Raw genomic sequence first — 15,310 nt, 5'->3', positions numbered from 1 at the left:
ATTTATAATTACTTTTTAGTTTTTTTCCCTCTTCCTTGTGTCATTAAGTTATTAAAACATTAGTTTGATTTTTTCTGCAAACTCTAGCACGGGTCCAAAATCAAGATTAAAAGTTACAATTGTAATTTTTATTTTTTATTTTGTCCCCACCTCTTTATGACGTTAAATTATTGAAAGATTAATTCGATATTTTTTGCAAACTCTTACAAATTAAAAGATTCCTATATATTTAAATTGCATAAAATATTTGAAAATTGAACAAAAAATCTTTTGTGTCCTTACTTTTGACCCTATTTTTTTTTTTTTTTTTTTTAATTATTTTTTACCTTCAAACAAATACATAAAGTCTCTTAATTTTTAACAACATATATTCAATGTAACATTTTCTTTCAAATAATTAGGTAACAATATCTAATCCAAATTAAGATCAATTTTATCTATTAAATTTTCAAAGTTTCACACTAAACAATTAAAGAGCTGTTAATTAGAGAAATTTCAATTTTTTTGTGCAATACATGTTTTAATTAAGGTAACTGCAAATGTGGTGTATTCTCTCATTCAAATTATGCATAGTGATGTGTTTTTTTTTTAATTGACATCATCACAGTTCACAATTTCTTAAGCGTTTTAAGAGGACCTTAAAATTTTCTAAATTTACCAAAATTGGGTGAGAAACCTTAAATAATAAAGAAATAAAGTAGGAGTAAAAATAAGTCATATGAAGAAGCTACAGTACATGTCATCACCTTCAAAAAGTTAGTCTAAGAGATTTTCTATTATAAAAAAAGGCTTAGAAGTGTCTTAATATTTCTAAAATACCCCATAGTAGAGGAAACAATAAACGACAAATATAGGGATAAATTTGGAAGAGAAAACATATAGTTGGCAACCTTAGTTGTAATGTAACCAAGGACTCTAACTAAGTACAACAAAAAAATTAGATTGCCTCTTATTATATATAATAATATTGTTAAGTACAAGTAATCGAGTCACATGGTACAATACTTATTTTTTTAGGCATTTGTTGTCCGAAATTTATGTCCCCGGGCTCTCTCGAATCTACAATTGCATGAAGACTTCTGAATGTAACCTAGATCTCTTTCGATTTTGTTTCATTTTCTCCAAACACCATATCAGAAGCCAAATGATTTGTTATTAATTATGCAGAACACCACATTGTTAATGGGATAGTTTTATAATTCAAACCCTTGTTAATTACTTCAGCAAAATTCTATGTCGAAATTATTCTTTCAAGCGACCAACCAAATGACCTCTAATTAAAATAACTTCACGTTGGCTGCATGTAGACATACTTTGATTAGTCAATGATCAGTTCTAGTGGCATGCCTACATAAAAAAATTAGTTTAAAAGAGAAAAAAATGTCAAATAACAATAGTAAAATAAAAGTAAAGTGAAGAATAGGCACTGTATATCGAGACACGAGTTGCAATTTAATGATTACAATTACACTATACATCAAGCACGTCTCAATATTATCAGAAGTTTGCTGGTCTTTTTCTTCTTTTTTTCATTTAAATCCACCCACCAAAAAAAAAAACCATTTGAGGAACCAAATTTGGTAATAAATTTCTCGTTGGCTTACAATTTAATGATATCAACGATTAGATTAGTATACAAAATAAAAATATTATTATATATAATATAAATTGACATCGATATTATCAATAAAATCAGCTAGTAGGCATCTGCCTATTAGCATATTAAATTAAAATCATCCATCATCACTAAAGTGTAATGAAAAGAGAAAAAAGACAATAAAGGAAATAAACTCCATAATTTGTCACAAACATAATCCTTACAAATTAGTCCATAATGTTCTTTTTAAAAAGGCAATTAACTCCATTTGATTTATCACAATCATAGTCCATACAAATTATCCAATGTAATGATTATCCTTTTCAAAAAAAAACCAATAAACTCCATTTAATTTCTCACAAACATAATCCTTACAAATTAGTTTATCTTTTTAAAAAAGGCAATAAACTCCATTTAATTTATCTCAATCATAAATCCATACAAATTATCCACTTTAATATTTTTTTTTTTAAAATGGCAATAAACTCCATTTAATTTATCTCAATCATAAATCCATACAAATTATCCACTTTAATAATTTTTTTTTAAAATGGCAATAAACTCCATTTAATTTATCTCAATCATAAATCCATACAAATTATCCACTTTAATAATTTTTTTTAAAATGGCAATAAACTCCATTTAATTTCTCACAAACACAATCCTTACAAACCAGTCCAATAAAAATCATCCTTTTTCACTTAGGCCCTCCTTTTTCCCTTCAACTGCCATAATTGCTCTTCACCATCAAATTCTCTAAATAAAAATGTTCCTTTTTATTTCTCAATCAATAATTCAACACCTTGACTTGTTAAAATCCTCATAATTTTTGCTACAAAATCCATATTTTCACACTTTTAATCCAAAAAGTACCATTTCTTGATGCCCATTTATTTATTTTTCTTAATCTTTCACTTATGATCACCAAAATTAAGCAACCCTTTAAGCCCAAGATCCCAATAATTTCAATCCCACAATTTTCTAACTCATTTTTGAAGTTTTCTATAAAGTCAAAATCAAGATTTGACCAAAAGAGTGGCAATAATTGTAGGTTATTGTGGGTTGATGAAAGTGGAAAAATGGAATTATTGAGAAAATTAAACAGAGGGTGTTTTAGGAATAGTTTAAAAAAAGGTCAGAAGGTTGAAATTGAGTCAGTTAATGATGGTGAAGATGTGTTTGATGCTGCTTCTGCTAAAGCAAAATTGCAGCCTGAACATCTTGTTGTTATGGTCAATGGTCTTATTGGGAGGTAAAAAGATTGAATTTTTATTTTCATTTACTATCAGTTTGATGTCTTTGAGGATATGTTTGTGTTTGTTAATGTTGTAATACTATGTGGTTGTTATAGGAGTTTGTTAAATTGTGAAATAGTACTCGCTCCGTGCCTGTGAATGTGTTTGACTGAGCACATAGTTTAAGAAAGTAAGAGTTTTGGCTCTTGTGGTTTTAAGTTAAAGATATGTATAATGTACGAAAATGCCCTTTAATCTTGTGGTTATAAACATGCCACGTGGGATGTTAAAATTAAAGAGTTTCCAAATGAGGAAAGACGCACTCTTTTTGAAACAGACTAAAAAGGAAAGTGGGAAAATCAATTAAAGAGTTGCCAAATTAGGAAACAGGCACTCTTTTTAAACAGACTAAAAAGGAAAGTGGGAAAATCAAGAGTTGCTAGTTTTCTGGCTCAGTTTTGAGTTTCTCCTTAAAGTCAAAATCAAGATTTGACCAAAAGGGTGGCAATAATTGTAGGTTGTTGTGGGTTGATGAAAGTGGAAAAATGGAATTATTGAGAAAATTAAGCAGAGGGTGTTTTAGGAATAGTTTAAAAAAGGGTCAAAAGGTTGAAATTGAGTCAGTTAATGATGGTGAAGATGTGTTTGATGCTGCTTCTGCTAGCCTGAACATCTTGTTGTTATGGTCAATGGTCTCATTGGGAGGTAAAAAGATTGAATTTTTATTTTCATATACTCTCAATTTGATGTCTTTGAGGTTATGTTTGTGTTTGTTAATGTTTATTAATGTAGTAATACTCTGTGGTTGTTATAGGAATTTGTTAACTTGTGATATAGTCTCTCAGTTTCAATTTGTTTGTCTTAGTTTGACTCGGCACGGAATTTAAGAAAGTATGGAAGACTTTTGAATCTTGTCGTCCTAAGCTAAAGATATGTATAGTGTACGGAAATGGCATTTAATCTTGTGGTTATAAACATGCCATGTGGGATGTTGAAATTAAAGAGTTGTCAAATTAGGAAAGATGCATGCTTTTTTAAAACAGACTAAAAAGGAAAGTAAGATAAAGTCAAGATTTGACAATTAGGGTGTCAATAATTGTAGGCTATTGTGGGTTGATGAAAGTGGAAAAATGGAATTGTTGAGAAAATTAAGCAGAGAGTGTTTTAGGAATAGTTTAAAAAAAGGTCAAAAAGTTGAAATTGAGTCAGTTAATTATGGTGAAGATGTGTTTGATGCTGCTTCTGCTAAAGCAAAATTGCAGCCTGAACATCTTGTTGTTATGGTCAATGGTCTCATTGGGAGGTAAAAAGATTGAATTTTTATTTTCATTTACTATCAGTCTGATGTCTTTGAGGATATGTTTGTGTTTATTAATGTTGTCATACTATGTGGTTGTTATTTTTGTTAAATTGTGCAATAGTATGATTTTGACTAGGGGTGTAAAATGGGCGGGTTGTGTTGAATTTGGGCGGGTCAAAATGGGATGAGTTGATAGATGGGCGGGTCAATGACCAGCCCAAAAATTACTTGAGCTGAAACGGGTTGGGCTAAAATGGGCTAAAAAGCGGGTCATAACCCAACTCACTCGATTCTTGTTTTCATGGTCAATGATCTCATTGCGAGGTAAAAAGGTTGAATTTTTTTCATGTTCTCTCAATTTATGAAGTGGGATTAGGAAGCATGTTGATGTCTTTGAGGACATGTTTGTGTTTATTAATGTAGTAATACAGGAATTTGCTAAATTGCGAAATACTCCATCCATTTGTTTGTCTTAGTTTGACTCGGCATGGAGTTTTAGAAAATGAAGAAGACTTTTGAATCTTGGGGTCTTAAATATGCCAATTAGGATATTGAGTGTAAAAAGTTGCTAAATATAGAAAGTGACATTCTTTTTGAAACAGACTAAAAAGGAAAGTAAGACAACAAATTGAAACTGAGGGAGTAGTATGATTTTGACATATGTGATTTTCTTGATTCTTTTGTTTTGGTATCATTGTTTGCATTTGTATGAAGGATTTTAGTGAAAATGATGGTTGGCTGGAACTAAAGTTTCTATCTTTGCCACCATTTTTTGTTTCTCTTTGGTACTTAATAACATGTTGTAGTGCCATTATTGCTCTAGGGAGCATGTTGCTGTCTATATGGATATGTTTGTTTTTATTAATGTAGTAATACTATGTGGTTATTATAGGAGACTTCGTTAAATTGTGATTTTGGCATAGGTGATTTTCTTGAATCCTTTGTGTTGGCATCATTTAGCCTTTGTATTAAGGATTTTAGAGGCAATGATGGTTAGCTGGAACTATAGTTTCTTTCTTTTTCCTCTTTTTTTGTTTCTCTTTGGCACTTAAATACATATTTTAGTGCCATTTGTGCTGAAGTGTATCTTTTCTATTACAAAAATAAAAAGAGGATTGTATTCATTGGGAGGTAAAAAGAAGTGGGATTGGGAGCATGTTGATATCTTTGTAGATATGTTTGTGATTATTAATGCAGTAATACTATGTGGTTGTTATCGGAATTTGTTAACTTGTGAAATATGATTTTGACATAAGTGATTGAATCTTTTGTTTTGGCATAATTGTTTTCAGTTCTTTTAAGGATTTTAGTGACAATGATAGTTAGGTGGAACTAAAGTTTCTTTCTTTTTTCCCAATTTTGTTTCTCTTTGATACTTAAATGCATGTTCTAGTGATACATGTTGAAGTGTATCTTTTTTATCAAAAAAAAATTGTGGTGATAATGACGGGCTCATTTGGGTTTGGTAAGCTCTGAATGGTGGTTGATATAGAGAGATAAGAAATGGTTGTACTGAAACATCATTAAGAAGCATATTTTTGGATCAGAAATTGAAGGACATGACACATGCATTTGAACTTTGTAGTGGTAGATATCATATCTGAGAAGGAGGATTTGATATTTAGCTTTCTGGAAGAAAGTGTTGGTTCATAACAGTGATACCTTATACTTACGTTTTTTTTAATGACGTAAGAGGATTTCATCAGAAGGCATCAAGAAGATGCATAACAAAAAAGGATACAAACAAAAGAGCGAGTCTGCTCATGTACAAAAAACTTTGTTAAAACTAAAGAGCAGACACAATCCAAAAATTGATCACAACTAGTTACAGGGGTCTAATTGAACCAAGTAAAAACATTAAGTAAACACTTAGCCTTAAGGGCATGATTTGGAGTAGATGTCCCGTCAAAGCTCTTATTGTAAATGCCATTTCATTACCATGCTCTTATTGTATAATCTGTCCCAAAAGAAAATTCTGCATTTGCCAGGAAGCTAGTTTTTTCTCAAATTTCTCTACCAGTCTACCGCACAAGTCCATATTTCTGCAGACTTGAATCTTGCCCGCAATGGTAGACCCAGATATGTTGCGGAAAAGATCCCACGCTATATCCCATTAGCTCTGCGAGCTCCTTCAAGTTAGAGACTGCAACTGGATATATAATACTCTTGAACCTGTTCATATACAGTCCAGAAATAGCTTCAAAGATCAAGAGTGTCATGTTGAGATATAGGACTTGAGTTTTTTTAGCTTCACATATAAGGGTGCCTACCCCACAAAGGTAGGGGTAAGGTCTGTGTACACCGCACCCTCCCCAGACCCCACTTGTGGGACTATAATCGGTATTTTGTTGTTTTGTACCGAAGATAAGGGTATCATCTGCCTTAGGCAGATGACAGATATATATTGAGTTTCCAATTGTGTTTCCCACTTTAAAACCCTCCAACCAGTGCAGTTGGTTGGCTTTATCAAGCATTTGGATGAGGCCTTCCATATCCAAAATAAATAGAAAGGGGGAGAGGGGATCTCCGTGCCTTAGTCCTTTTTATGGGGAAAATAAACCAGCAGGGCCACCGTTAATCAAAATTGAGAGGGGCGAGGAGCATATTTCTGTATAATTAAAGCTTAAAAAGAAGTAATGGTGTGAAATATGATGTATTGATGGCTTTTGCAACAATATCTTTGGACTTCCATACAGAGAGTCCATGTTATAATATATAACTGCAAAAATTTCAGAAGACGATAAGAAATGGAATAAACAAGCAAAAAAGACCAACCAAAGTTGTAAATGTAACTTAGAAAATTTAGAAAAAAACATCAGTTTTTTAATTTGAATTTGAGGGATAATGTTGATTTTAATTGACACTTAGTTGTCATGCCATTTCTTACAAGCGCTGAAATTAGAGTGTAATAGGAAACCAAGAAAATCTTATAAGGACACTTACGCAAATTTTTGAATAGTTTATTTCTGCTGCCTTTGCAGTTCTGCAGATTGGAGATATGCGGCTGAGCAATTTGTCAAAAGGCTCCCTGATAAAATTGTTGTTCACTGTAAGTTCAACTTTAATGATAATCAATTTCATACGCAGTCCATCTGACTGTTATTTATTTGCGTGGGTGCATCTTATCCTGTACAAATATTTGATACTTTGGGTCTACTACTTAGATGAAATGCATATGGAATGTTTGTAGGAACTTTTGAAAAGTTCGTCATGGTGATCTCATGAATAGGGTATTAGGCATCGTTGCGGATAATATGTAAGTTCCTTGGTCAGTATAATTTGGCAATTAAGTGGGGACTTTTGATATCAATCTCAGGGTAAATGTGAAGTTGGAATTTATCAATTGGTTTGCATAAGTTACAGTTGGACTGTATCACTTTATGTTGTGACAAACTAGTAGGTTATGCATATAGCTTACATCTTGCTATATCGGAGATCTACATTAGAAACATTGTTACACATTACCAATATTATCTTTCCATCTTGTTGGGGTGATAGGTAAAATCTTCAGAAAATAGCCCATAAAGCGAAAACACTAGTTAGCGCATAAGTGCCTGCATTGCTGCTTAAGTGAGGCAAATTTCACATCCTGCATTGAAGTAAATTTTAAGGCTTAAGTACAGCTCAATTGTGCCTTTAATAATACTATCCAAGATTTTGATTTTTCTTCCTTTCTATGTATTTTGTGATGGCGATTGATCGTTGCATATCTTAGCCATTGAGATGAACTAAAGTTGTTTGAACTGACGATAAGACCTTGTGACTTACCAGGTAGTGAGCGCAATTCTTCTAGGTTGACCTTTGATGGTGTTGACCAGATGGGCGAGAGACTTGCAAAAGAGGTACTTCGCTAATGGCTTTCTGATATTTATAGGTTCTTACTTCTTACGAGAGAAAATGACAAAAATAGTCCCTTATGTTTGGGAAGGTTCAAAATGGTCCCTAAAGTATGCTCTGGACGGTTTTGTTCCTTTAAGTTTGTCAAAAGTTAGCACTTTGTTAAATATTTTACGGCCTATGTCCGATAGATTTGAGATCTGTGAAAAGAAAAGGATTTAGCAGGAACTCACATTTGGAGGTATATGTTTTTGCTATTTTTGGTCCTTTTCTAGAGTTTGGTGTGTTTTTTTCGATGCAATTTTTGTTATTTTTGGTCTATTATGTATTGTCTGGTATAGTTTTTTGTGTTGCAGTTTCTAGGATTTGATGGGACCACAGTTCCCGTCAAAATCTAACAGACAAAGTTCGTTAAATGTTTGACGGAGACCAAAAGTGTCAATTTTTGACAAACTTAAAGGACCAATACCGGGACTATTTTGAACCTATCCCCAAATATAAGGGACCATTTTTGTCATTTTGTCGTTCTTAGGGAATGTATACTGTTTTAGCATAAGTCTGTTAGAATAAGTAATTTGAGGCTTGGAAAAAACCTGCTGCTTTATAGAGCAGGTGGAGGATGTGATCAAACGGTGGCCTGGGGTGCGCAAGATCTCTTTTGTTGCTCACTCCTTGGGTGGCCTCGTAGCAAGATATGCTATTGGGAGGCTGTACGAACGTCCAACGAAAACAGAAATAGTTGATCTTAATGGCTCCTGCCTAATCAGGGAAGGGAATGTGTCTTTTGAAGAAACTGTTGCTGGATTGGAACCTGTGAACTTCATAACAGTTGCAACCCCGCATCTGGGCTCAAGAGGGCATAAGCAGGTAATTCCACTATCTCACAGTTTCTTGAATGGTTGATTTTTTCTGTAACCTTAGCTATTACTCCTTCCGTCCCAATTTATATGAAGGTGTTTGACTAGGCACGGAGTTTAAGAATGAAAGGAAGACTTTTGAAACTTGTGGTCGAAAACAAGCCATAGACATTTGTGTTTTATAAATCATCTCATTAAGGGTAGAATAGACATTTTAATTGTTACTAAATGTAGAAATGTGTCATTCATTATAGGACTGACTAAAAAGGAAAGAGTCACATAAATTGAGATAGAGGGAGTACTATCTGGATTTCGAACTTCATTGTTGTGATTCTACTTCAAATGCTTAATTACTGAAAATGCAGTTCAGTTAGGCAAAGCATAGGCAGCTATTAGAAGCTTCACATAAGGAAATATGTATGCGGCTTCCATTTTCAAGTTTTATTCTTGGGACTAGTGGATATTAGTTGTTCATTTAACTTTTTCTGATTGCTCCCATTTTTACCGACTAAATTACTAAAGCAAGCAACTTCATTAGAGAAGGATGATCACCATCTTTTCTGGTTATTTTTCTTTTTGTTTTGTTGGAGGGGGGTGGAATCGCTTCGGTAACAAGAAAAAAATTTGTCTCCGTCCTTCCTTTGCGAGCATACCTGTCTTTATTTTTTACCTTGAAAGACTATACTAATTGTGCTTCTCTTTGTAATTTTTCTCTTTTTATCCAGCTGCCACTTCTCTGCGGTCTCCCTTTGCTGGAGAAAGGGGCATCACAAACTGCTCACTGGATTGTCGGGAGATCTGGAAAGCATCTATTCCTCACTGATAAAGATAATGGGAAGCCTCCTCTTCTCCTTAGGATGGTCAATGATTCAGATGATCTCAAGTTCATGTCAGTACAACTTTAATACTTCCTCTGTTTCAATTTGTTCGTCTTACTTTCCTTTTTAGTTCAAAAACAATGCCTCTTTCCTTATTTGACAACTCTTTAATTTCAACATCCCACATGACATGTTTAAGACCACAAGATTAAAGGGCATTTTAGTACATTATACATATCTTTAGCTTAAGACACAAAGATTCAATTCAAAAGGATTCTTCACTTTCTTAGACTTCATCTCCAGTCAAACTAAGACAAACAAATTGAAACCCAGGGAGTAATTTTTTTTCTCTATTAGAGGAAGTGGCAAATGCATTATCTTGTAACATTGTCTTTGGCTTTCTGTATAGGTCAGGATTACGCTCATTTAAGCGTCGAGTGGCATATGCAAACGCAAACTATGACCGTATCCTATGAGTTCAATTTTGCTTTTCAGGCCTCTTTATAATTTATATGCGTTAAATACACAAATACAGTTCGTATAGTCTGAACTTTTTCTGATTGCAAACCTCCCAATAGTTAATATATAGGCTAGTAAAACTAGAACCCTTTGTCTTAACCTTTTTCTAGGGCTATTTGGTTCTACGTACCATGTGGAGACTGTAGTACCAGCTTCTACATGACATATGATTATATGGAATTTACTGGAACTGGAATTATTTTTATCTTTAACTCATCTCTAAGATGTTGTTGGATGGAGAACATCGTCAATCCGCCGTCAGAATGAACTTCCAAAGGTTGATATTCAGTTGACTGATCTTCATTATCTGTTAAGAGTATTAATTTGTTCTTCTTGTATATGTAAATGGGTTTCTTTTCATGCTTCTCCAGTCTAACCTTCAAATAAAGGATCAGAAATACCCACATATCGTAAACGTTGAGAAGGTTTACGATAAAGTATCTTCACTGGAAGCGAAGAAAATGGATGATTTAGAAGGTTTGTAAACCCTTTACTTCTATTTTTGAAGCATGCCCCAGCCCCCACTCAAAAGAAATTAAATGAACATAAAGTAATCATAATAACAAAAACTTACTCCATCTTTTACTTTAACTCTAGTTAACACGTGCATCACACGTTTTCGGTACTAAAGGTTATGATATATATTATTTCTTATTGGAGATCAGTAATGCTTTCTGGTCCCACAGGCAGAAAATTGTTTGATATCATCCCTTAAGTTATCCTTTAATAGTATTATTTCATTTAAAAAAAAAAACTTCAGAAGTAAATCCTGATATGCACAGAATTTTGAGCAGTAGGATGCCAGCAACGCTCTTTTTAATCTATTTTAACTTCTTAAAATACTTTATATTGAAAATTTTCCAATTAGAATTACTCGTTAAATTGATAATAAAACTTGGGAAACTGAGGTCCTTTCGACTGTTTTCTGGACTATCCTTCATTTGTTCATATATAAGAATAGTAATAATGCAGATTGTTTGTGATAGTCGATCTATTTAGTCCTTTATTTATTCTTCAGACAGATTAATGTAATTAATAGCAAAATTAGGTCATAAGGCTATTCATTCTTTTGGCATGATGCTCCCAGAGATTTTAGAAGAGGACTTCGTTGATTTACTAGCATCTTATTGACAAATAGTACATTTTATTCAGTATTCAACTCTTCTTTTGTCCTTCCTTTTTCTTCTTTCAGTAATAGTCTGGTATTTTTTTATTTGCTGCACGACTTTTGCGTCATTGGTGTTGTCATAGAACCTTTCTTTTGCCTATATAGAGGAGATGATTGAAGGCCTTACGCAAGTGCCATGGGAACGAATTGATGTTAGCTTTCATGAAAGCAGACAACGATATGTTGCACACAATACTATCCAGGCAAGCTTTAGGTTCATTATTGTGGCTGATACTTTCTATAGTCAAGCAACATGTACTATAACATATATTTTTCCTCATACTTTGGCGTGTTAAACACCCCTTAGCAACTAAAATGTGAATTTTGTATCATTGTCTTCTTGAAATCTCTTTCTAGTGTTCTATTGTGCTTATTATTATTATTTTTTGTTTAATTTAGGTGAAGACCTATTGGCTAAATTCAGATGGCGCAGATGTGATTGAACATATGATAGATAATTTCCATCTCTAAGTTTCTGTCATCGAGGATTGGCTGTCTTTGTGATGGCTCCTTTAACTTATCAGTAACACCTATGGTACTCCATTTGCTAAGTCCTAGTCACAAGCATAGCCACGAAATTGGTGTCTTGTATGTATATCATGTGTGAATGTATCTTCAAGAACCTCACAAGATTTTCGTTGATCAGAATTTTTGCAATATATTTTCTCATTTTCTTTCATTTGCACTTTATTTTGTTGATGGATTTCTACCTTTTCGCCATTGACATTGTTATTGGCGAGATCAATGGTGAGTTTAACCTCCACAAAGGCACCTTCTCCTATTGTTCTTCCAAAGCTGATACTTCCCTATCATGAAGAAGTCATATTCTCATTGTTATTGTTTTATGTTTCAAAGGACTCTTGTGGATTGAGGCATTCTTCTTGTTGTTGATCGATGTTGTATGCTCTATATGAAAACTGTTTGGTATGAGGTGTTTTTGTTGTTGATGTTGTATGTGCTTTATATAAAAGCTTGCTGGCATCCAGGCGTTTATTGTTCTTAGGCGTTTTTATTGTTGTTATTGTCGACGTTGTGTGCTATATATAAATAATTTGCTTGTGAACGGTGCTTTCTCTTGTTTGATCATATTGAGGTCTAGGGAGAATTTGAATTATGTGGTGAATTTTGAATGAATCAAAGACATTAACATGGTGGTTGGCTAGTAGTTGAAATTGTGGAGAGAATGGCTGGCGAGACTTTGTAATTTTTTTCTTCAGACTTTTTAATGTTTCTGAAGTGAGATACGCAGTTATTTTTTGGATCAAAACGGCCAGTAGTTAATGGAATTTTTTGTCAGTTCTCTGTAAAAATACTTGTTTGGCTGAAGGCTTCCAAATGCATCATGGTGCTGACAAATAACCAACCCGCTATAAATAGGAAGGTATAGTAATGCTATGAGTGAGTGGCATGCATGCTATAGTTATAGTTATTAAGTCTCTCCACAGCATCTCAGTTTCAGAGTTCTCAAAGCAATGTTAACTTTTCTGAAAAGAAAATTTGGGACTTGTCTGATTGAGTGGTCTATAATTAGGCATGTCTTGATTTGTGTACATAGATTAAAACAAACTAATATTTCCATTTAGAGTGCCCATTAATCTTGAATATAATACAGATGCGTGGCAAACTAATGAAAAAGAGAACGTATCTGGTACTTATATTAGAGTCTGATTAAATCTAAATTCGGCACCGAAAATCTCAAAGATTGGGTTAAGCGCTTCCTAATAAAAGTTAAAACATATAAGGGGGAGATGTGTTAGTATAAAGTTAAAGTGTCCCAAATTAAATAAGCAATATGTACAAAAACATCCGTTTTCTCTTTTTGATTCTATATATGGGGTGGATATCCTTCGAGATCCGACTAGTTCGAATTCGTGTCGGAAAGTCTCACTTTGAGAGTAAAGCATTTCGTACCTAGACTACTTCATTTTTATACGTGCGTTTCGCATCTGCAGGAACAAAATACTAATTGTTTGTGTCATTGTACGAGTTAGTCTTTTTTTTTTTTAAAAAAAAAAGTAAGTTTTATTTATATTTGTTTTAGACATTTTTTATTTTGTTTATTTATGTACTTTGAGAAGGATAGCCAATGCATAAATTTTATAGAATATTGACATTATTGTACTATACTATACTATTATGCCAACCATACAACCAAAACTAAACCAACATGCATATTTCTTACCTAATTTCCTTGAGGAAAGTGACAAATTTGGAGAGTACCCCCTCTTAGCATTATTATATGTTTATATTACATTGTCCTGCTTATCCACCACTAATGATAATTAACTTATTTATTTCTACAAATTAGACTAGTATAGACAAAAGAAATATTTTAACTTTCCATGTGGATAAATAGCAAAACAAATAAGAAAGAAAACAGATGAATTTTAACAATGATTCATATATTCAATCTGAATGTTGACTTGCATAATCACCAATACATATCTTGATTTGTAAAAGATCAACTTCAATTAGGGTGACAACTTATTAGACAAAATAAAAAGCTTATTAACTTGCATCTAATGAAGTAAAATCTTGCAACTCCTCGTCCAATTCAAACAATGCCATTTCTTGATCAGCCATAACAACCCAAGCTTCAATTCCACCAGGAAATTTTACAGAATCCAATAAAACAATATTATCTTTTACCCCAGTAATTGCCACAATAGTCAAAATAGACTCACCCCATCCAAAGTTTGCTTCGTTAATTGGAAAATTACACCAACTTACAATTCTTAATACTTGAACGTTATCCCCTTGACTCATAATCAATGTTCCAATTTGGTTAAAATTACTCTTAACAAACTCAAAACCATTCTCTCCTTGAATATTCTCCACGTAATTACCATCAATTCTCCCAATTGCATTCTTTATTTTCCCAACCAAAGAAAACCAATTATTTTCCACATTTGCTATAGCACTTGCTACTAAGAAAAAGTTACCAAATGAATTTTTAGGCAAGGGTGGAACTATCCTTTGTCTTATATTCACTGGGATAGCTGCAACAGTGTTACACCCTTTTGCAGCCACGAAACATTTCCATAATAAAGCTATAATTACTTCTACACGTGTCGTGTTTTCATTGTAACCATAATTGATCAACTTAGCCTTCATTTTAGCTATATTTGAGGCAGTAAAAATGAATCTTTTTACTGCTAGCTTTTCAGGTACTGGCTGAATTGCTACGTACTTTTCGTCTGGTGTGTCATCAGTTGTCCCTCTCGATGGAAAAAATGATGACAAGGAAATGAAAATCGAGTCTTTTCTTACCTTGTTGTTGCTTATGTTGCTCGAACTCTTCAAAAATGCCGATGGGTGCGTATCAGATCCTCCATAAGTAGTCGGGTGCGGCAACATTTCTGGAGAGTCTGTGCAACATTTGTTGTTGCTTCTTAATCCTTCACTTGCATTGCACCAATTCTTGATGAACGTGCAAAGGCTAGAACCATCACTAATTTTATGTGAAATGGAGATACTAATTGCTATGCCACCACAATTAAATAAGTTAACTTGAATGGCTAAAAGTTCTTGAAAATTTGATGTGGTGCCATCTGAATTATAAGGTGTTAGTTGGACCAGTTCATTGGCATTTGGATTCTTGATGATGTCTAAAAGTGAAGTATCCACTTGGGATTCTTGATAGTAAACTCCTTGATCATTGCAATCAATTGAATATTGGGATTTCATTCTTCCAGCCAAAGGGTAAAATTGAGTTAAAGTTTGTGAGAGTGAAGTCTTTAAGTGGTTGCATATTTGTGATTGTGTGATGGTTTCACTCTTTTTGTAGAACAAAATGAGTGGAATTGATGAATGAGGTATTATTTCATCTATGAAAGAGATTTTGTGGCCTCTAAGTTCAGTTGGAGTTGGGGATGATGGCTTGATAAGCTCTTCACAAATCTTGGCAATTTTCATTTTTTCTCTTGAACATGTAAGAGAAATATGTAGCATATTTGGTGTTTATATAAGTGACTGAGTT

The 15,310-nt window shown here is 33.3% G+C and overlaps 2 protein-coding genes across 3 annotated transcripts; one reads left to right on the top strand and one right to left on the bottom strand.

Moving 5' to 3' along the window:
• The first annotated feature begins 2,290 nt into the window (after positions 1–2,290).
• Positions 2,291–12,008, top strand: LOC132039011 (lipid droplet phospholipase 1). Of its 2 annotated transcripts, none has more exons than XM_059429539.1 (10): positions 2,291–2,849; positions 7,114–7,181; positions 7,904–7,974; positions 8,582–8,836; positions 9,552–9,715; positions 10,054–10,109; positions 10,388–10,440; positions 10,535–10,640; positions 11,437–11,534; positions 11,731–12,008. In XM_059429539.1, exons 1-10 carry the CDS (start codon positions 2,515–2,517, stop codon positions 11,800–11,802), a joined length of 1,278 nt encoding a protein of 425 aa, XP_059285522.1. In that variant the 5' UTR covers positions 2,291–2,514; the 3' UTR covers positions 11,803–12,008. The 2 variants fall into 2 exon arrangements, with proteins under 2 accessions (XP_059285522.1, XP_059285523.1); XM_059429540.1 differs by lacking the exon at positions 2,291–2,849 and adding an exon at positions 3,897–4,135.
• Positions 12,009–13,712: 1,704 nt separating this feature from the next.
• Positions 13,713–15,310, bottom strand: LOC132039659 (stemmadenine O-acetyltransferase-like). The gene has a single exon (XM_059430160.1). It carries the CDS (start codon positions 15,280–15,282, stop codon positions 13,840–13,842), a length of 1,443 nt encoding a protein of 480 aa, XP_059286143.1. The 5' UTR covers positions 15,283–15,310; the 3' UTR covers positions 13,713–13,839.

The sequence above is a fragment of the Lycium ferocissimum genome, chromosome 12 (assembly GCF_029784015.1).
Source record: "Lycium ferocissimum isolate CSIRO_LF1 chromosome 12, AGI_CSIRO_Lferr_CH_V1, whole genome shotgun sequence".
Classification (NCBI taxonomy): Eukaryota; Viridiplantae; Streptophyta; class Magnoliopsida; order Solanales; family Solanaceae; genus Lycium; species Lycium ferocissimum.
This window is presented reverse-complemented; position numbering and strand designations above follow the sequence as displayed.

Excerpts from the sequence above, each read along its gene's own strand:
- LOC132039659 (XM_059430160.1), bottom strand. The coding sequence starts at position 15,282 with ATGCTACATATTTCTCTTACATGTTCAAGAGAAAAAATGAAAATTGCC.
- LOC132039011 (XM_059429539.1), top strand. The coding sequence starts at position 2,515 with ATGATCACCAAAATTAAGCAACCCTTTAAGCCCAAGATCCCAATAATT. Across the intron at positions 8,837-9,551 it reads GCTCAAGAGGGCATAAGCAG|CTGCCACTTCTCTGCGGTCT; the intron begins GTAATTCCACTA and ends CTTTTTATCCAG. Across the intron at positions 10,641-11,436 it reads GAAAATGGATGATTTAGAAG|AGGAGATGATTGAAGGCCTT; the intron begins GTTTGTAAACCC and ends TTGCCTATATAG.